General features: G+C 44.3%; 1 protein-coding gene across 3 annotated transcripts in view; it reads right to left on the bottom strand.

Annotated features, from left to right (window-relative positions):
• FARP1 (FERM, ARH/RhoGEF and pleckstrin domain protein 1) overlaps positions 1-20,837 on the bottom strand; it is a 299,936-nt gene that overhangs the window by 50,777 nt on the left and 228,322 nt on the right. For all 3 annotated transcript variants that reach the window (XM_043581978.1, XM_043581968.1, XM_043581988.1), the window contains exons 6-13: positions 18,962-19,059; positions 16,674-16,788; positions 15,631-15,778; positions 13,011-13,106; positions 11,004-11,167; positions 10,215-10,283; positions 7,604-7,679; positions 6,285-6,525 (exon numbers count right to left, since the gene is read on the bottom strand). In XM_043581978.1, the coding sequence (XP_043437913.1) occupies positions 6,285-6,525; positions 7,604-7,679; positions 10,215-10,283; positions 11,004-11,167; positions 13,011-13,106; positions 15,631-15,778; positions 16,674-16,788; positions 18,962-19,059 (1,007 nt within the window). The remainder of the gene's footprint in view (positions 1-6,284; positions 6,526-7,603; positions 7,680-10,214; positions 10,284-11,003; positions 11,168-13,010; positions 13,107-15,630; positions 15,779-16,673; positions 16,789-18,961; positions 19,060-20,837) is intronic.

Below are 20,837 nucleotides of genomic sequence, written 5' to 3'. Positions count from 1 at the left end.
CGATGTCTCATGTCAACAGCTGATTTTTAATCCTTCCCTACTTGCAAAGATAAAGCCACCCAAGACATTCCAGAGTAACCTGATCTAGAGCCTGTATAAAGACACAAACGAGCTGCCTTCCCCGGGAAGCTACAATCAGACACCAGAGGCCAATGAGATGCCCAAGGCTGTTTCCAGGCTCAGCTGCGGTGTCTGTAATCCACACTGAAAATGACCCTGAACAAATCAGTCTATTCCATTTTGAAAGCTTTCAGGAAATGATTTCCTACTTCTTTCCCAGCTTCCACCGGGGTATCTTTAATTGCTTTCACTGGAAAAGAAGAAAAAATTCCTTGTGCTAGAAGTGTCAATTATGTTTTTTGGAATGGTGTACTATTTTTTTTTTTTTTTTTTGGTGAAAACAAGACTCCACCCACCAGCTCCCAAACATATGCATGGCATACAAATCAGCACAAATCAGCATTTGTGACTTTTGTTCAAAAGGGAATTACTTGGAAATCTCTAGGTGATTCAAGGGAATCAACAAGTAGCCCTCTTCAAGGATGGCTCTAAACAAATGGCAAACAGACCACTTTTAGTCTTGGATACCTACAACACAAGGCCAAATCAAAGTGCCATTTCTTCTTTTTTGCTTTTCATTATTATTATTAATAAAAACAGAACTGCAACATTAAGTGGCATGCTTATTTCGATCTAAAAGTCTTGGCTTCATTTTAAAAACCAGCAACTGGTGTCTCTCAAGGTATGCACAAGTCTGCACGACAGACCCCGTTTCCCTGTATTGAATTTCGCTTAGCTCAACAGAAACAGAATTAAACTAACAAGGAAAAAGGAGCGCCAGTAAATTCCCTAATGTCGCCACAGTCAAGTTTGTTAATCACTTTCTGCTCCAGAGGTTTATGACCAGAACTTCCATATGCGCTTATGGTTTTGGCTAACATGGCTGAACGTAAAACTCATCAGAGGGCTACCGGCAGTGGATTATTTTGAAACGATCACGTCTTTCGGGTTCAAAAGAAACTTACTCTACATTCCAGGGATTGCAGAGAAAGATTCTTTTGCAGTTTGATTTGTAAAATTTGCAGCAATGAAGTGGACTCATCCCATGAAACCAGAGGAAGGCCAGCCAGTCTTGGGGTAATTAAGCTCCTAACTATCAGAGAAGGAAGGTTTCCAGGCTACAAGAGGGAAGATCCAGAAAAGAGAGTCTTTCTTGGGAATGCAACTCTGAGATCTCTAAATTCTTGCTAATAAGAATAAGGGCCTAAAAAAAGAGTAATTAAAATAGAATAAACTCAAAATAAACCCACTGATGTAGGGAGCCCCCAAATTTCTTAGTTTAAGGCTGGGTCAATTATTGACTAATGACAACTGTACCAAACCCATTCTGTGCTGAATATGGGATAATATTTTAAGCAGAGAAAGTGGACTGAAAGCATGTGAACACTGATTATAGACACAAAAAGGAAGCCGTATGCACATCCACAAGTTTTAACAAAATTTGAAAGGAATTTAATCTTACTAATTTTTCCTTCTTTTGGATACTGCTTCACAATACAATCAAAAAGATTCCAAGGTTAATGTGCAAGTTGAGTTTCTGATTCAACTGAGGACAGATTTTGTACACTTAGTGCAAATTTCAAGAGGCTCAGGCTGTATTTTAGTTTTGTGGCCTGGCTAAAAGCATTGCTTGGTTTGAATCTTCAAAGAGGCTCTTGAGATTAAAATCAGAATTATTCACATTGTAAGTGCAGGCCACGTGGCACACTGGAGATAAATCTGTGAGAAATTCCCAAATATGAGTCACATATGTGGGGAAGAATCTGGCCCACAGACTTCCTTTAATTAAATGCCTAATAAAATATCGTCAATAGCATACAGATGCCTGTCAAAGGAGCTGGCGCAGTTCACTTTAAGTTCCGGAACTCATTAAATGTATTTCTTCATGCTAAAAGAATTTCTTGCATTTTATTTTGCCCTGAACCAGCAGCAACAAAAATCAACCACAAAAGGGGCTACACTTTACATACTTTGAAATACCATCTAAGGAAAGATATTAATGCGCGGAGGCCCTGGGCAGGCCTGGTGGCTTGGAGATTTGTTTCAATAGATGGTTGGTCTTCTCTCCCGGGCCTTCCGGTATCATTTCATGGAGCAGCTATCGTCTGCCTAAAGACCTGGCCCTCCTTAGTGATTCAGGAGACCTCTACACTACCTTAGAGAAACAGACGGACAGGTCTTGGGAAACCCTTTGGAACCTGCAATGAATTCACAGGTCACCTATTCTTTACACCCAACTCCACTGCTGGTCTTGCTCCACTCTCAGTTCAACTTTGTGCACGTGCGTGTCCTTCTCTGCCACAGAGGGAGACTCCGGACGCCAGGTAAAGACACAGGGAACTAGAGTCTGACAACAGGCAGAGGGCACGGAAGGTGGGAGGCTGCGGGCTTTCCCTGACCTCTGCGCAGTGAGAGACCACATCACCTCTGCGGAACTGACTCCACCAGGCTCAAAGAATGCTTAAATATTTACTCCCTCACCGATACTTAGAATCTTTAGTAGGGCAGGGCAAACTCCCCCAGAGGCAACTGGTGAATATTCTCAGCACTTTAGGCTACCCTGGCCTTTGAACAAATCACACCCTTTCCCTTTTAAGCACCATTAATCACATCGGGATTGCTGCTTTCATAAATAGTGGCCAACCAGCAGAAATGGAGTTGCTTGGCTGGTACAAAACCAACCAGAGAAAAACTTTATGAGCAACCCTAAAAGGGGAAAGTTTATCAATACAGAACTGAGTACACTATCATTGATCAGCTGTTTTTAAAACACTTCAGATAAAAAAAAAAATCACCACTCCTTTAGCAAAAAGCAAAACAAAGTAGTTCCTGGAGCATGTTTTGCTCTAGAGGTTTATGTTTTGATGATTCACATTATATGCTGGGTAAGTTAACACCCCATTGCTCATTCATACTTCATCATCAGACTGCTGTGCAATTAGAGGTAAAAAGAAAACTCATTTGAACAAATCACCTTCACAAATAAACCACAGGATTCCAAATGTGACTCTGCTGAACTCACATTTGACTAAATATTTATACAGCAAATCAACATCTTTTCCTAAGTCCAAAACAGAATACGCAAAAACATGTCCTAAGTGCAAAAACCCCACAATAGAAAAAGTGGTTCTTCCTACGTTTTATGTATGGACTGTTAAGTGTCTAAGTCTACATGATCCCTGGTCTCCACATCCGATTTTAATTATTAATCTGTACAAGATTCTCCAAAATTAAAGTACTGAATCAAAAGGGTCCTACTGCACCAAGATGTCACATAGACTAAAGCTGATGACTAGAGGTCAAAGTTCTAGTTTTAGCTTTGTCAGGCAGTAGCTGTAGGAGTAAGTGAAGTCTCTTGATTTCAACAGAACAAGGTTTGTCATCCATAAAAATGAAGGTTTACCCTAAATGATCTCAAAGGTCCCTTCTAGTTTTAAAATTCTGTGACTCTGTTAAATATATATCTAAGGTAAGACATCAATAGACTACTTCAATGAACATCTTTCAAACTATCCAGTACTCAGTTTGATTCATCAATCATGCACTGAATCAAACGATCAGGAAAAGAACACACACACACACACACAAAAAAAAAAAGTTTGTGTAGAAAGGATTAAGTTTTCAGTCTTTAAAATTCAACTTGTCGACATTCCTGTGGACCGATAATCATTTGTGAGCCACAAGGTCAGTCAATACTTGTATTTGTTGCATATGGCTGCCAAATTCTACCTCACTTCCTAAGCATGAGTAGTAGCTCTTCCCTTGTGACAACATCACACGATGAGTTTAGTAAGGCCGTAGGCATGGTGGCATGACAGGGATGTGTCATTGTTAGAACTCTTTCCAATAATTTGGTAGTTACTTAGGATAAAAATTTGATTCTACAAGTCATCTTCTTAAAAAAAGTACCAAAGAACAGGCACTAATTAAAGTATTTCATGTGTGATGCTTTCCTTACTCTGCAAGCCAGCCAGAAATTTATTCCACTAGATTCTAGAAGGCAACTGTGCCAGGCTGAGGGGTGACCCTGACTGTCCAGCAGAACCATCTGGGGACCCCAGGTGGCACCCCAGACCAATGAGATACAAAATTTCTAAGGTCAGGGCCCAGGCATCACTGATTTTTAAAATGTCGCAGGTGATTCCCATGTGCAGCTAAGACCCTTTGATCTACAATGCAGGAGTGCTGAGTGAAAGGCACGGGCAGAGGTGGAAAAGATTTAAAAAGAAATCAAACCTCTCACTCCTTACACTTTTTTCCTGCACACAGAAACATCTAGAAGTCACTGCTTCCAAGAGAAGACCCTGTTCACACAAGTGTGAACGTTAAGAATGTACACAATAACCAAGGGGCAGCAATTCTGGAAAATGGTTCTTCTCTATGCTGCTCATGATTCAAAAGAGGGCCTTTAGTTTGCCAGCCTGGTGACAACAGTGCCTTTTGTGAGGTCTTACTTTGCCCCGAATCCCCACTCAATAGCATTTCTGTGTTTCAATTAGAAGTTCTGACAGCCAGAGTTATAGCTTCTTAAAACACAGCTAACGATTTGACCCAGGATGCAAACCCAAACCAGACCAGCAATCCCTTGTAAATTACAGTTCCACTATAATTGACATCTTTTACATTGTTTCACATGAAATCTGGAAAGAAGAAATAACTCCAAATTCTTCCTATTAAAATATCCATTATCCTTGACTAAGATTTCACCAACACTTAATCTCAACCAGCAATCAACTTACATTTGGTCTTGAATTTTGTCAATCCCTCATTTTCTAAGGCTCAGAAAAGCAGCACCACCTTTTAAAGAAGGGGAACAAAGTAAAACCAACACCTTTCCTGGGATCTCAATACCTCAGTCCAAACATTCAATCAACAGCAGTGTGATCTGCATACAAACTCAACATACACAGAAAATTTCCACATAAATAACAACACACTATACACATGATCAGATCCATAATCAAGTATCTCTTCCTAGCCTTCAATCAGAAAGATAAACAAGGTCCTGGTAACCTGTCCTTCTTAACTATTTCTCTTGTCCACCTTTTTTGGAGAGCAAGCCACTGCGTGAAGTTTCATTTTTCTTCAAGATTTGAGAGTCGGGCATACCCTATCCAAAGGTTTCTGTCCAAAACTTCCTCTAACAAATGCTGATTAAAGATTAATGAGCCACTTGAACAGATAATCTCCACTGGAAACGTGGACTCAAGATTCCACGTTCCCAACACTTGGAAGTCTGGCCCTCTACTCATCCCCCTCTTCTTCCTCCTCACTCACATGTAGGCCACCCAGGGGCTTCTTACTACTAAGCATGGAAGGGGAGCTCAGCACTGCTGCTGGGTTGCCAAATGTGAGTGGCTGGCTCAAATGGGCCACCATTTCAGAGTCTGAATCGCTGGATTCAGTCCCGCTGCTGGTGGAGCCCTCAGTCACCTGCAGGGGCGCTCGCTGGTCTGCCATGCCTCTGGCACACACTGACCGCACGACAGGGATCTTTGAGGTGGGGCCCACCTGAGGTGCACCATTAGCCAGCATTCTACCTTCTGAAGCAGCCAGGCTGGCCAGTCCTCCCTTTTCACGGCCATCAAGCCCACCCATTGCCTCTGGGGTTGATGCTACCTGGCTAAGGATGAGGGGATCTGTCTCTGACTTATTGTAGCGACTGGGAAGATTCCGCAAGTATGGCCTTTGCAGGACGGGGGAAGAGTTTTCATAAGGAGGACCCTGGCTTGGGAGAGGGCCTTCTCCTGTACTCTCCTCTCTTGGGTCATGCCCGTTTTCAGAAACATAGCCTTGAGACCCAGTCCTGTCCCAACTCCTACTTGGACTCGACCGTCTGCTACTGGGAGACAATGGGGTGGCGGGGGGACTGCGACCGCTGGAGCCCCTGAACAGCTCATCTATCAGGGAGCTATGTCTTGGGAGTCTGGGGCTCCCACTCATATCAAAGGTTAGGTCTGCTGAATCATCATCGACGAACTCTCTGGAAGGAGGCCGGGAGGACTTCACGGAGGGAGGGGAAGCCCTGCGCCTAGCCTCTGTCCGCCTCTCATCCCCGGAGAGCAGATACACCCCACTGGTCAAATCACCCTCATAATTGTCATTTGTTTGGGACTGGGACTGGGACGCTTGCTCCCTGAGCAGGTCGGATTCACTATCTACGTCACTGCAGTCAATGAAAGGAATGGAAGAGCTGCTGCCTCTGGCAGCCCTGGATGCTGGACCTGTGCTCGGCTGCGGGGGCTGAGCTTTACTCTGCTGGGTCCTATCCTTAACGACCTCCTCCTCTTCGTCGGCCGGCGCCCGCGGGGCTCCGTCCGCCTTCCCGCCGCCCGCGGGGCTCCTGGGCGGCGCGGGGCTCTGGCGCTCTTCGGCCGCAGTGCTCGGCTCCCCTCCCTGCTGACCGCCCGAGCCACCTGCGGGCTCCGCGCCTTCTCCGGGCGGAAGGCTGGCACTCTGCTGCGCCTGCGCGGGGCGGGGCGAGAAAGGGGGAAGGTTACACGGTGGTGGAGGGGCGGGGCTGCCAGAGCCCAATTTAGCAACAAGCGGGCCAAGAGGCTGCCCTCCACAGGGCTCGAACAGAACACCGCCAATGAGCAGGCGCTCCCCAGTGTGTTTGGTCAGCATCCAGACCGTTCTCTGACCATGCACGGTTCCCAGCAGGCCAAGTGGGCCACAGCCTCTGCTCTCTAGGACCCACGGGCTCATACTGGCTTTCCAAAGTTTCCGTGGAGCAACAGAGTCTCCTTGCAACCCACAGGGAGGGTTGGGCGGGGTGAGGAAGAAAACACATCGCAGATCCCCGAAAGGCAAGTTGACATGGATTTCAGACAAATGACAAAAAACGTCTTTGTTTATACTTCCAAGGGAGGAACAGGCAGGTTAAGCACTCTATTTTTAGGTGCACAAAGGAAATCTTCATGTTCTTCCCCAACAAAGTTCTTATTCTCTTGTAGAGAAAACCCTGAAAGCACAAGCACAGGCCAATTCGAGAGAAAATGAGCTCTCACCACCCTCAGGGCAAGAGTGATAATGTCTCTTGTTGCCAACTGTGGTCACTGCCCCGTAACAGGAGCCCTGGGAACTCACCACCCAGTCTTGTGCCAATAAAGAGATCTGAGGTTGGCCCTGAAAATGGGAGCGACACCCATCAGGTGCTAGGGAGGTCCCAATCTCTCCACACGCATTTTGCTGGCAGGTGAGCTCCTCTCTGTAGACTCCCATGGATGGTTCCACTCCTAAGCTGAGATAGGGCCAACAGAGCAAACTTCTCTGGGCAAAGGCATGGGATGGAGGACAGGAACTCAGCTGAAAAAGGACCCAGTCTAGGGCCTGCGGAGCCCAGCCTGGGGTGCACAGAGCACAGCCTGTGTTTGCTCAAAGCCAGGGCACACAACTACACTCTCCTCTACTAAAAGAAGCCCCAAAGGTGAGGGGCAAATAACTCAGAAGCATACTATGAAACACAGGACTTAGCAGAGAAAGTTTGGTAAAACAAAACAAAACAAAAACACAGTTATAATAGTTGATCAGCATTACTGACTTGTTTTGGCACTTCTGAATTCGGCTCCGTGGGCTGTGTAGCAAGGCTTCTGATGGACTGGATCTTGCTATGTTTCCTGGGAGAAATCACGTAAGATAGCCATAGTGAGAAAAGCTGTTTTCTTAAATGAAAAATAACAGTCTTATGCCTTCCTCAATATGAAGACGAGTGAAGTAGTGTATATGGATGCTCCCTGGAAACAGTCCTCCTTTTCACAGCACTTACAGGGTTCAGGGTATACTTAAACCCTGAAAACACTCTCAGCAATCCCCTGCTCCTGTTCGAGTGGTACAGCTGGTCAGGAACACTAGCCATTGAGCATTACCTTTCTAGTTGTAGGAGAGTCACTGGGAGGGAGAGTTGGCTGGGCTGAGTATGCTCTGAATTGCAAATTCTGGCCTGACAATATGACAGCAATTCATGTATTCTGGGCAATGATTTTCTAGATTAGTTCTATAACAGAGGTGACTACTACTCATCAGCTAACTCTTTCCCAGTGTTGAGTTCACAGAAGGCCTGCCCCATGAATGAATTTACAGATTCAACAGGACCAGGAACTGGCTTTCCTGCCACTAACACTCTCCTTTATCTGTTCCCTCCCTTAGTCTCTGAGTGCCCTCCTTTTTCTCCGTGAACAGGCCTTAGAAATTTTCAGGTACTCAAATGATGAAACTATAAACACAGAGGGATTAAATGCTAATGTACATTCAGCTTTTCTTTAAAAGACCCCAAAAACAGAAGGATGGTCACAGCAGCAGGTTTGTTTCGGCCAGAGTGAAACAAAATACCAACATTCAGGTTTGTTTATCAACAGAAAATCAGATAAATAAAATGAAATACTTTCACAATACCGAAGAACATCAACACAGATCTCCAAATCAGGTCAGGGTTTAAAAAGCAGGATGCTGGGTGTCTCAGTCAGTTAAGCGTCTGACTTTGGCTCAGGTCATAACCTCACGGTTCATGAGCTTGAGTCCAACGTTGGACTCTGTGCTGACAGCTCAGAGCCTGGAGCCTGCTTCGAATTCTATGTCTCCCTCTCTCTCTGCCCCTCTCCCACTCATGCTCTGTCTCTCTTCAAAAATAAATAAACATTAAAAAAAAAAAGCAAGATGCAGAATTATGTACAGTGTGATACTAGTTAAATCAATGAAAAAGTACACCCGAGAGAAATGCTGCATATTTTTTTAAATGCATAAATATGTGTAAAAGAAATAATGTGAAGTCGGCAGTTGTTGCCTCTGGGAAGGAGAGAAGGGAAGTAACAAAGGTGGCTGTTCGTTAAGGGGGTTTTAGCCATATCTGTCATAAAAGTAATTACACACAAAAAGGTAAAAACAAAGACAAAAACAAAAAAAAAAACCAGAAACAGAAAGAAATATGGACGTCTGCTGTGATCTCTGTACTTCACAGTTATTTTAAGATATGTTAAAATATAAAAATGTTTTTAAAAAATGCACATGCACCAAACAGCCCTCAAGTGTGCCACAGCTCCACCCTCTTACCCTTCTATTAAAAACAAACTGTTTTGATGTTTATTTATTTTTGAGAGACAGTAAGAGACAGTGTGTGAGCAGGGGAGGCACAGAGAGGGACAAACAGAATCCGAAGCAGGTTCCAGGCGCTGAGCTGTCAGCACAGAACCCAACACGAGGCTCGAACTCACAAACCATCAGATCATGACCTGAGCTGAAGTCAGAGGCTTAACCGATTAAGCCACCCAGGTGTCCCAATTACCCTTTTCTTTTAATCTCTGGATTCTCACCTTCTCCCCTCTCTGGCGACAGAGCCTTGCTCAGGTCATGGGGCTTTGATGCTGGTTGACCAGGGGCCACTTGTCAGTTCTGAGACCTGAGTTCTTTTGAGCTTCAGTGTCTCCATCTTTATAAAGGGACCAGGAGAGGGGCACCTGGGTGGCTCAGTCAGTTAAACATCTGAGTCTCGGTTTCTGCTCAGGTCATGATCTCACGGTTCAGGAGTTCGGGCCGCGCGTCGGGCTGTGCACTGACAATACGGAGCCTGTTTTGGATTCTCGGTCTCCCCCTCTCTCTGTTCCTCCCCTGCTCACAACCTCTTTCTCTCAAAAATAAATAAATAAACATTTAAAAAAAGGGACTAGGAGAGCACTGACCTCACAGAGCTGGTATGAAGACTGAGTTAATGTATGCAAAGTGCGCGGAACTCAGCAAGAGCTGTAAGCATTTGCTAACAACAGCAATAAATCCTGCTTCTCATCCAAGCTGTATTTAATTTAAAAGCTTATAGAAATACTTTTGATTCAAATCCCAAGACACTCAAGGACAAAGAGAGGAGGAAGTTTTTACTGTGCTTTAGCCCCACTGCAATCTCCTTCCTGTTCCTCTTCCATCCCATCCCCTGCTGGTTTCCTCCTCTTCCTCACTTGGCCCTCCTGGTCTGTTTACATCTCATCTTATCCTTGAGGTGTGCCCCAGCCCTCGAATGTTCCTAACACTAAACTGGCCCAGGTTGACTGTGAGGCCCTGATATGGTAATTCACCAGGCCTGGGTGAAGAGACAGTCAGGAGCAAAGCACTGTCACCTGCAGACGATGACTCTTGTCAAGTCGAAGTAGCATCGAAGTTTCTCTTACCTTTCAAACTGCACTTTCTTATGTCCTCCTTCTTTAACAAAGTCGAGAACCTGCTTCTGAGTCCGACCGCTAAAGGGAAGACAACGAGAGGGAAGGAAAGGAGACGGCAAGGGATTCTCATTGAAACACACAACACCCCGTCTCTACCTCCCCTCCTTCCACAACTGGGAGATAGGTGGGCTTTCTCAGCTAGCTGGGGATAAAAGCAGTTCTGGGAGGAACTTGTGTTTCTCCGAGAAAAATGTGTGTCCATTGCATTTCTTGGCATTTTCCTTATAAATAATTCTGTTTGATTACGAAGCCACCATCCTGAGCAAGAGTCTACATGCTTCGAGGACACAGGGCTAATTTTGTTCACTGTATATCCCCAGTGCTTAGAAGAGGATTTGATACGCAGGAAACACTCAAATGTTTGTTGAAAGAGGGAGAAAGTGAAGCAGTGCTGGGCAAGTGCACACAACATTCCCGAAGGCTACACGAAATGTTAACAAGACACTTGCTTCTCCAGAGAAAGGGAATCCTCCTGAATTAGAGGGTCCTGTTTGGAGTTTACTGTGGCGGGGTGAAGGGCCTCTTGGCCAATGTTCGAGCAGAACATGACCTCCTGGTCATGCCAGGAGGCTGCTGGAATGACCGAGCAATCACCCCACCAGCCATAGCTCCCGGAGGCCAACTTTCCCCTTAGCTCCCCACTGTACTGTGTAGCAGCAGCACCAGAGGGTAGGAGAAAGACGTCTCGGGACAAATGCTCCCATGGCGGACACGAGAGGTGTGCTACGGAATCCTTACCTGAACCGGAATGATGAGCCTCGACTAAAGAGAACAGGCTTTGGCTTTGGTTTGGGCTCTTCAAAAAGTCTAAAAAAGGCATGATGTTCAACACAGATTTTCCAGAACGACTTGCAAAAATCCCGACTGGCCATTAGAAATTCCAAGGTATCCTGGTACGAGCTCTAAAAAGAGAAAATACCATTTTTTTCCCCCTTGACCCACAGACATCAGGTTGAAACATGAGAAAAGGGCCAGAAAAGAAGTATGTCCAATAAAATTTCACTGGTGCATTTTATTATAGCACGACCACAAATTCACATAGTAAAATAGAGTTGTTCCTAATGACAAAATCTAGTCATCATTCAACCATTTTCCCCCTCACAAAATTCCTTAGAGGAGCTAACAGAAAACAGGGGTAATTCACAGAACTCCTAACATTTTTCTTTTTTTTTTTAATTTTTTAATGTTTTATTTATTTTTAAGACAGAGAGAGACAGAGCATGAATGGGGATGGGGCAGAGAGAGAGGGAGACACAGAATCCGAAGCGGGCTCCAGGCTCTGAGCTGTCAGCACAGAGCTCGACGCGGGGCTCAACTCATGAACTGTGAGATCATGACCTGAGCTCAAGTCGGTCACTCAACCGACTGAGCCACCCAGGGGCCCCTCCTAACATTTCTTGTGACAGAATTCACGAACAAATTTTGTTTACGTGGCTTATATTTCCTCCTCCTCCTTCTTCTTTTTTTTAGTTTATTTACTTTGAGAGAGATGGATAGTGAGCACAAGCTGGGAAGGGACAGGGACAGAGAGAGAGAGAGAGAGAGAGAGAGAGAGAGAGAGAGAGAGAGAGAGAACCCAAAGCACACTCCACACTGTTAGTGCAGAGCCCAATGTGGGGCTTCATCCCATGAACCATGAGATCATGACCTGAGCTGAAACCAAGAGTCGGATGTTCAACAGACTGAGCCACCCAGGCACCCCCATATTTCCTTCTTAAAAAAAAATCCAACTACTGAAATTCCTGTTTTGCCTCCTTAAAATAACTGAAACACATTCTTCTGTTTTCTCCCTCATGGCTCATGCCGACTTTGCATACTGGTCTTAAGTCTCTTCTCTGTCAAGTAGCATATGGCTCAAACCTCCAGGGGACCCCACAGGAAATGAACATTTTTTTTTTCTGGAACACAGAAGTATCACTCAAGGCTGAAAAAGTCATGTCCTTCGATTCTGGAAAGGGGAGAGTGTAATTTTGTATTCCCAGGCTGAATGCTCCAATGTAAGTGGCCCTATTATATAAACAGGAATTACTACAGCCTTAACGGTTCCCAGAACTTCCAACTCTTTTGGGGGGAATCTCACAGTTCTGGGCAGACCCAACTTACAAACAAGCTGAGGCAATTCTGCATTTGCAAGTGGCCTTTTAGAACTCCAAAAGAATTTTCCCATAGAAAACAACTTATAATGGGCGGTTGCTTCCTAGGTCAGGCCATAAAAGCTCATTTAATCCATTCGGTAGCTGAACGGTGAGGTTAGACTGCCATTTATCATCTTTTTTTTTCCACGGGAACAAAACTCTCCCAAGTTCTGGCTGGGGACACCAGGATCAATCAGCCATCTCCGCCATTGTCATTTCCCGCGGGGGGAAGGAGACACTCCTTCTCTGATCCGGTCCTGGGGTGAGCGACATCCTCAGGGGTTCTCCAGAAAATGGGGTGGACCTGCTTAGCTTGCGAGAATGTGCTGTCAGAGGTCAGGGGACAAGAGTAGGGACGCGAGGGCTGGGGAGAGATGGAGGCTTGTGCAGCCAGGGGTGCGCCCCGAATAGTGCGGATGCTGAACGGGTCTCGAGGGGATGGCCTGGAGGCTGGAGCCCAGCAAAGGCATGGGTTTGTCGGGAGGGGCTGAACATTCTCTACCCTCGCTGTGTCTACCCAGGTGACAGCACGGTGATTGAGCGTCTGGGCAGGACACTGGGTACAGACCCTCAGACACCTGCCCGGCGTCATCCCGCCCCGCCCACTTACGTTTGCGTCTGGGCGGAGCTTGATGAGAAAGCGCTTCCTCTTGAAGCTCAGCTTGCGCACTTTCGCCCAGTTGAAGGCGTTGATCTTGGTGAAACCCTGCAAAGGAAGGGATCAGCCAGTGAGCCAGGAAACGCAGAAGAAGCAACATGGGAGGTGGCTTGCCTTGCATATAGGGACCTGCTTTTGACTGCTTGGGAAGAATGCCTTTTGCTAGAGAATTTGCTAGGATTTGCAGCTGTGGGTGATGCCTGTTCCTGGAACATTATCTTTCACTAATTATATGCTTTGGTATTCAAACTAAGGTTGCCTCCAGGGAGGGAAGCGGCTGGCCAAAGGCAGGATGCTAAGAAAGATAAATAACAATAAAAACCACAACAATTAGTGACCATCACTTTCCAGTGCCAGGGGAAGGACTTTACAGACCTTATCTTACCAAACCTTATACAAAACCCAGTGAGATGGGTTTGTTATCTCTCTTTCACAGATGTGGAAACTGCTGCATGAATTTATTTTAATTTGTCCAAAATCACACAGCTCACGTGGCAGAATGAGGTGCCCCACCATGTGCCTTCACCAGCAGCGACTGTTAATTTCCATAAAAGCAACACACCAGGCTGGTGGTCAACCCCCATGGTGCACACTGGTCTGGCTCCCAGCAGCACAAGCAGGATGGGGAAGGGAGTCCCAGCCTGTGGTTTGTCTTCTAGACCAGAGAACAGTCTCTGGGAAGGACTCACACATCCTCGTTCTGAAAGTCAGGTGTGATGGAACAGGGTGTTCCTGTGTCCCTGTTCCTGTGAGGAACAGGGTGATGGAGAAGTAAGGGGAAGCGACCAGACACCAGCTCCCATCTGTCCTGTCATCTCCGCCTAAATTAGAATTCCTCCAGAGCTGCCGAAACACCAGGACCAGGTATTGAAATTGGTACGAATGAAGCAATTAGGCACTGGCAAGATTAATTCCAAGATACAGCCTTGGTACACGATTAAATTACTGCGTAATTCTCAATATTTAGATTGTATCAAATATAATCAAAGCACGTTAATTCAATTGTGAGGCACTTCTTTTCCCCCCTCTATGATTTTTAAAAATGCTTAAGGGTTCTGATTTCAAAATTTAACGGTAGGACTGAAAGCTTTACATTTGGCTTATTGTCATTTTGCTCATCAAGTACTCCTATGTTATTTTGGCAGTTCAGAAATTGTTAAGAGCAATTGTTAAGCTACCTCAAGTATCGTACACTGCTTTCAAACCTTCCCTTCTTACTCTCCTATATGAAACCCAACCTCGACTCCTCCTGGGACAGGATCCTATGATAATCAGTGTCCACCATAAACATCTGATACAGGAGCAGAGAAGCACTGAGACCAATTTGGTAAAATACGAAGGGACAATATAACCAAAACCAAATATAAACCAAAATGTTTTAGATTGTGTACATATCTATGCCTTCAAAACTGGTGAAGATTACCCTACTTAAAGGCAGACACTTTCTCCATACCCCTATGAAACCAAAGCATGGATTACTCTCGACTTTGTTTAAAAGAAAAGCATTGAGGACACTTTTGGGGGTGATGAATATGTTGTCTTGATTTCATTGATTGCTTCAGGATATACATATACAAGAACTTATGAAACTGCACACTTTAAATATGTGCATTTTACTCTATGTCAATAACACCTCAAAGAAGCTGTTAAGAAACAAAAAGAAGCACTGTCAGTAGAAGAATCTAACAGTGCAACCAAGACAGCATACATTTCATGGGGAGCCTGGGTGTCTCAGTTGGTTAAGCGTTGGACTCTGGCTTAGGTCACGATCTCACGGTTCATGAGTTTGAGCCCTGCGTCAGGCTCTGTGCTGACAGCCTGGAGCCTGCTTCGGATTTTGTGTCCCCAGCCCCTCTGCCCCTCCCCGACTCATGCATGTGAGCGTGCACTCTCTCACTCTCTCTCTCATAAACATTAAAAAAATATTTTAAAACTTTAAAAAAAGACAGTACACATTTCAGAGTACAGAAAATTATGTCCTTAAGTAAAACACAGGTACGAATTCAAGTGCAGTGTTTTACTACAAAGTTACTATACTACGTGGCTTTGTAGAAATTTATAAAACTGCTGTATCTTTAAAAGTACACATTACCCTTTTCAAGTATGTATATCTGAAGTCACAAATAAGCTGATGTAGGTAAAACCTAAATTAGGTTTAAGAATCCCTAAATTTGGTTAAAAAAAAAACTCAACAGGTTAAAAAAGAGAGGGGGGAACCACATGACTATCATTGGCCAGTGTGAAGAAAGTGTGTATTTTGGGGGGTCTGAAATCCTGATTCTATTATACTGTGTTTTGAGCACAGGTCCACTGACAGAGATTACCAAGTCAATAAACACAAGCAAATCTTTGTGCATTTCCCAACCAGAGCAAGGGCAAATGAAGTAGAATCTGGAAGTGGAGGGCCTAGAAAGAAATAGAAACCCTAAGGTGAGGTTAGTTTCTCCCTGTTCACCTAAAATTAACCATCAGAGGTCTTAACTTGGCCCACCCAACGCGCAATCAGAGTTGAAGGGCCAACTCTTATCTTTCCATCACCAGGGGAACTGAGCTGTGCTCTAAGTGCTCTTACCTGAAACACTAGAATTCCCGTGTTGGCAACAGCCAGGTTGATCTTCGTACCTTCCCTGTCCTTAGCCGGGTGCAACCGGACCCCATACATCTCCAGCCTACGGGCAATCTCCAGAAGTTGGAAATCTGATTCTGCTGGTGTTTGTCCGCTGACAAAACAAAAATTAAAGAGAAAGTCCAGGTGATTTGAATTGCCTGTGTCTATTAATTTGAGATTAGGCAACTCCTCTTGGGAAATAAAAAGGCATTTCATCACAAACAATGGAGCTACCTGATCAGATGACACCCAGCCTCCCATTCATTGCAACCCAAAGTCGAGCAGCTAGGACAAAAGCCCTATTGCCTGTGTAACACAACACCCCAAAAGTCTGTCTCACATTTGCCCAGTTTTTTTTTTTTTTTTTTTTTTTTTTTTTGAATCTCAAAGAGTTTCCTTTAAGGTCATATAAAAGCAAAACGCCATCGTGTTCAAACACGTTTTTAGTCGCTGACAATGGGCCTAAACTTGTAAGGGAAGTTCAAGGCAACACTCTGGCATACTATCACCAGGGCTCAAGTGCCCTCCTTGAAAACAGCAACAAAATCAATAGGCACGGAGCATCTTTTGAAAATATTTTACTGATCAAAACAAAAAAATGGAGAGGATACAAAGGTGCTAGATTTTCATGACATTCCTACTTTGCCCCTAGTTTACCGAGTCCCTTTTCTGATTTCCTATTAACTGGTCTTACACTCTCCCTTTAATTCCACAGCATGGGTATCCTCAATTCCAGACATACCCCAGTATCACAGGAAATCAAGCAAGGATCCTAGAACTTTGGTCTTGAGCGGGGAACCTGCATTGAGAGTCCTAGGTGAGGAACAATGGCCCCCATGAACCTCTGTGCTCTTCTCCCTCACACCTTGCGTCTTTCTTCCCAACAGTTACCGTGTGTGTGTGTGTGTGTGTGTGTGTGTGTGTGTGTGTGTGTGTGTCTACACCCACCTATGCTGGAAGGACAGAGAGAAGCTCAAGGGAAACATGAAGGGACCAGTGGGACTTACATGTGGTTATGGTGATACTCCACGATTTTGTCTTCTAGCGCATCTTGCTGAGGTATGTACTTGTTTTTTGCTAAATGCTCTCTGTCTGATGCTTCATCGAAATCCCCAATCTCGGCTACCAGGAAACAGAGAAAGAAAACCCAGCCACATACAATTAATACTTCACAGTCTGTTACGTTCCTCGGGCAACATTCTCTGGCCAGCAAACCAGAAGGCAGAGGACAAGGCGATCCCAGCCTGTGGGTATCACAAGGGCTGGATGTCAGAAGGTACCCTGTGAGGATGGATTTAACAATCGTGCCAACGTAACAGGATGGTCTCCACTCTTGTCTCTACCAGTTGCAAAGAAAACTTTGGCATCAACCAATTTCACCCATCCATGTTCCTGATTTGTTTCCTCCTCCCCACCCCACTGGGACCACTTCTGTTCTAGGCAGTCAATTCTAGACATGTGGACCATGACCTTACGACTTCTAAATAAGCACAGCATTTTTCGACTTTAAAAAATCAACTTCGAGGGGCGCCTGGGTGGCGCAGTCGGTTAAGCATCCGACTTCAGCCAGGTCACGATCTCGCGGTCCGTGAGTTCGAGCCCCGCGTCAGGCTCTGGGCTGATGGCTCAGAGCCTGGAAGCTGTTTCCGATTCTGTGTCTCCCCCTCTCTCTGCCCCTCCCCCATTCATGCTCTGTCTCTCTCTGTCCCAAAAATAAATAAACATTGAAAAAAAAAATTAAAAAAAAAAAATCAACTTCGAAACTCTTGTCGATAATAATTATTACTGCAAACCCCAAATGCTTTACCATGTAGAGAAAAGCCAATGGTAAATAGGTATAAACATACATAATATAATTTGGTAAAATAAAATAATTAAAGTTTATGAAGTATCTTGCAGTCCTAGTGCCAGAAATGGCTGGTCAGATGGCAGCCTCTTACAAATTTCTCACCTACAAGGAACAGGAGGCCCATTTTTCTCATGTAACCTCTGCATAGTCCCTAAATTGCTATGATCTGGAAATCTAAAGAAAAGACCTTTAAAGTAATAATTATACCTTAACAACACTAGCTCCAGCTCCGTTTATATCAATTTAATACCTCTGGGACAGCATGTCATTTTCTTTGAATCCTATGGTCTGTGTAACAACCAGAGAGCCCAGCTGTTTTGAGTAAAAGTGAGTGAATGGTTGCTATGACATCTCCCCTTCATTTTGTCATGTGAAGCAGCCTGTCACACTTTGGGCAATACACCTCCACTCATCATGCAGGATATGGCCTACGTGTTGCTATAAATCGCAAGCACCGAGAATATTTGCTCTGCACTGAAGAGCGCCAACTCATCTGGTTCCAGCTGGGCCAGCGGAAGAATCGATGGCTCTAGCTTCTTGCTGCCGTGGCGAATCAATAACATTACTTCCTAAGTCCGGTAGATCTTCAGTAAGACCCATATACAAAAAATAAGAAGATAAGCATGGTCTCTAGAAACACCTAATCCTATTAGGCTAAGTAATTTATTGACCACTAGGAGTGACACTTCCTACGAACCTTTGGAAATCATGTTAACTGGACGGTTATCCAAATGGGCTGATTATATGGGACTGCTTTGGATACAACGGAAATTGTAAAATGATACGACAGCACAATTTTTTTATACTAGTGCTCATACGTGTGACATAATCATCTTCTTGAAACATAATGTGCATATTCGATTTCAAGTAACTTCAACAAGTTACTTCTGCCTTGGCCAAGAAGAAAAAAAAATGCCCAGCTGGGTTGTCAATATGCCTTAGAATGAGTACAATCTAATTTATCCTTTGCCTAGATTAAGGAAGCAAAATATCTAGTTTCAAGCATCACTAGGATTCAGTCCAGCTTCCTGTGTCTTGGGGTTTACTAAACTTGGGACAGCAGAATACAAGAAGTGTCATCTTTGACAGGTTTATGTCTTAAGGCTAATGTACCATATTCAATAATGAATATTAAATCCAAGAACAGGACCGAACAAGTTTAGTTTACTTGACCACCATCTGTCCAAGCCTCTTCTCTGCATCAACGGAGATATCAACAAGAGCACACTAGTCCTTGAAAAGGACACAGAATTCACAGGCCAGTGTTTGGGGGGCTACGCCTGTTAAATGATGCTTTAGGGGTATTGTTTTCAATCCATGGGCACTCATGTAACAAAATAACAAAAAGACATAATTATTGTTTTTCGTGGATGTGATTATTTTCCCCCATTGACCGGATCACCGTTACTGCCAACGTGACTTCATGGAGAAACCAACAGGACTTACATTGTACAATGTGTGAGATCAAGAGAGCCGCGCTGGTATCATTGCACGTCAGCCTGCCTTGAGCCAGATCCTGCTTCACCTGCAGAGCAAACAGGTACCTGCGGACGCAAATAAAAATGATTCGTCACACACCTAGAGGCTGGCGCCATGCAAAGAGGGTGGGAGGTTTGGTGTCAAAGTCAGGCTCACTTCTGACAGCTCGTCCACACTGTGAGGGACTAGAGAAAGGTATACAAACCAAGGAAAAGAAAGTCTGTGCCGGCTGGAATGAGTTCCCAGTACCACTGACTGCGGTGTAAATAGTCATACCTCATTCAAAGGACCAGGAAACACGCGGTAATCTTTTCACATGATGAGTAACACATTTTGTTCTATGGCTGTACCTCTCCATACAAAGACCTAAGACGGAGCACCTGAATGGCTCAGTCAGTTAAGCTTCCACTTCTTAGTTTTGGCTCAGGTCATGATCTCATAGTTTGCAAGTTTGAGCCTTGAGTCCAGCTCTGCGCTGATAGCGTGGAGCCTGCTTGGGATTCTCTCTCTCCCTCGCTCACTGCCCCTCCCCCACTCACTCTTTTTCTCTCTCTCTCCAAATAAAAAAACAAAACAAAAACAAAAACCCAAGGCTGTATCTTACCACTCTATAATTTTTTCAGGGTATAATTTTTTTCCCACAGATCAAATATACTAAAACATAAGGCTCAGATAATAACAATAGCTTATTATGGTTAGGAACAGCTTTTTTTGCCAATGGAATTGGAAAGACAAGAGTGTGTTTTTTTGTGTGGTGTAATATTCACTTAGGTTCTTCCAAAAGCCTCAGTTACCAGATCTGTAAAACTGAATTTAGTTTAAAGTTATATTTTCTTTATATTGCGGAATAAAGCAAGTAAACATTTTTTGGTAAAAGAGAAGGGGTACTTATTTTGAGAGAGAGAAAGAGAGAGAGAGAGAGAGAGAGAGAGCATGCACAAGCAGGGGGGGAGGAGGAGGAGGAGGAGGAGGAGGAGGAGGAGGAGGAGGAGGAGGAGGAGAGAGGAGAGAGAGTGAGAGAGTCCCAAGTAGGCTCCTGGCTCAGCACAGAACCCTGTGCAAGGCTCATTCCTACAACCCTGGGATCATGACCTGAGCCGAAATTAAGAGTCAGACACACAACCAACTGAGCCCAGGTGTGGCAAGAGATAAGGTATTTATAAATAAAAGAAATTAAATAAAAAATAGTGCAATGTAAAAACTGATTTGAAAAAAATCAATATGAACTCTTAAAATTTTCTCCATAGAGAAATGGTGGATTTCAGGTATCTGGTAAGGAGAGGTACAAAGTGGGCCTGAAATATCGAGTGATGGCAGAAAGCAAGGCAGCTTTGAAATATACATGGGCTGTATTAAAAAAGCAAAAGAAACATCTTGAAGGGATGTCCACTCGCCAATGCTGTGGCAACGTGAGTAGCAACAAGAATAATTAAAGTGACTCAAAACACATGGAATTGATGAAAATTCTTGAGTTCATTTCAGTATTCAATGAGAAAGCCAGAAAATGTATCACCATTGGACACTACTGAAGCAATTCTTTATTCAAAACTTGGTAACCTAACCAAAAACTTGAGTCTGGAATCTGCCTCTCTCAATAGAAGGGGTATTTCAGGATATACAGGAAAATGAGGCAAAGTTCTTTACAGAAGTATGCCAACTCATAATAACAGCAAGAATCCTCATTCCACAACATCTAAAGAAATTATGGACTCTGGCAAGCACTGTGAATCGCTGTAAAAACCATTCAGGAGATTGGACATTTGCATAAAGACAAAGTAACATGACTTTGCCTCACAATGGCAAGATCAGAACATCACCACCCTAATTCAATGATGAATCTTAG

Source organism: Prionailurus bengalensis, chromosome A1, assembly GCF_016509475.1.
Source record: "Prionailurus bengalensis isolate Pbe53 chromosome A1, Fcat_Pben_1.1_paternal_pri, whole genome shotgun sequence".
NCBI classification, from domain to species: Eukaryota; Metazoa; Chordata; class Mammalia; order Carnivora; family Felidae; genus Prionailurus; species Prionailurus bengalensis.
The sequence above is the reverse complement of the archived record's forward strand: the minus strand, read 5'-3'. Positions and strand labels throughout refer to the sequence as shown.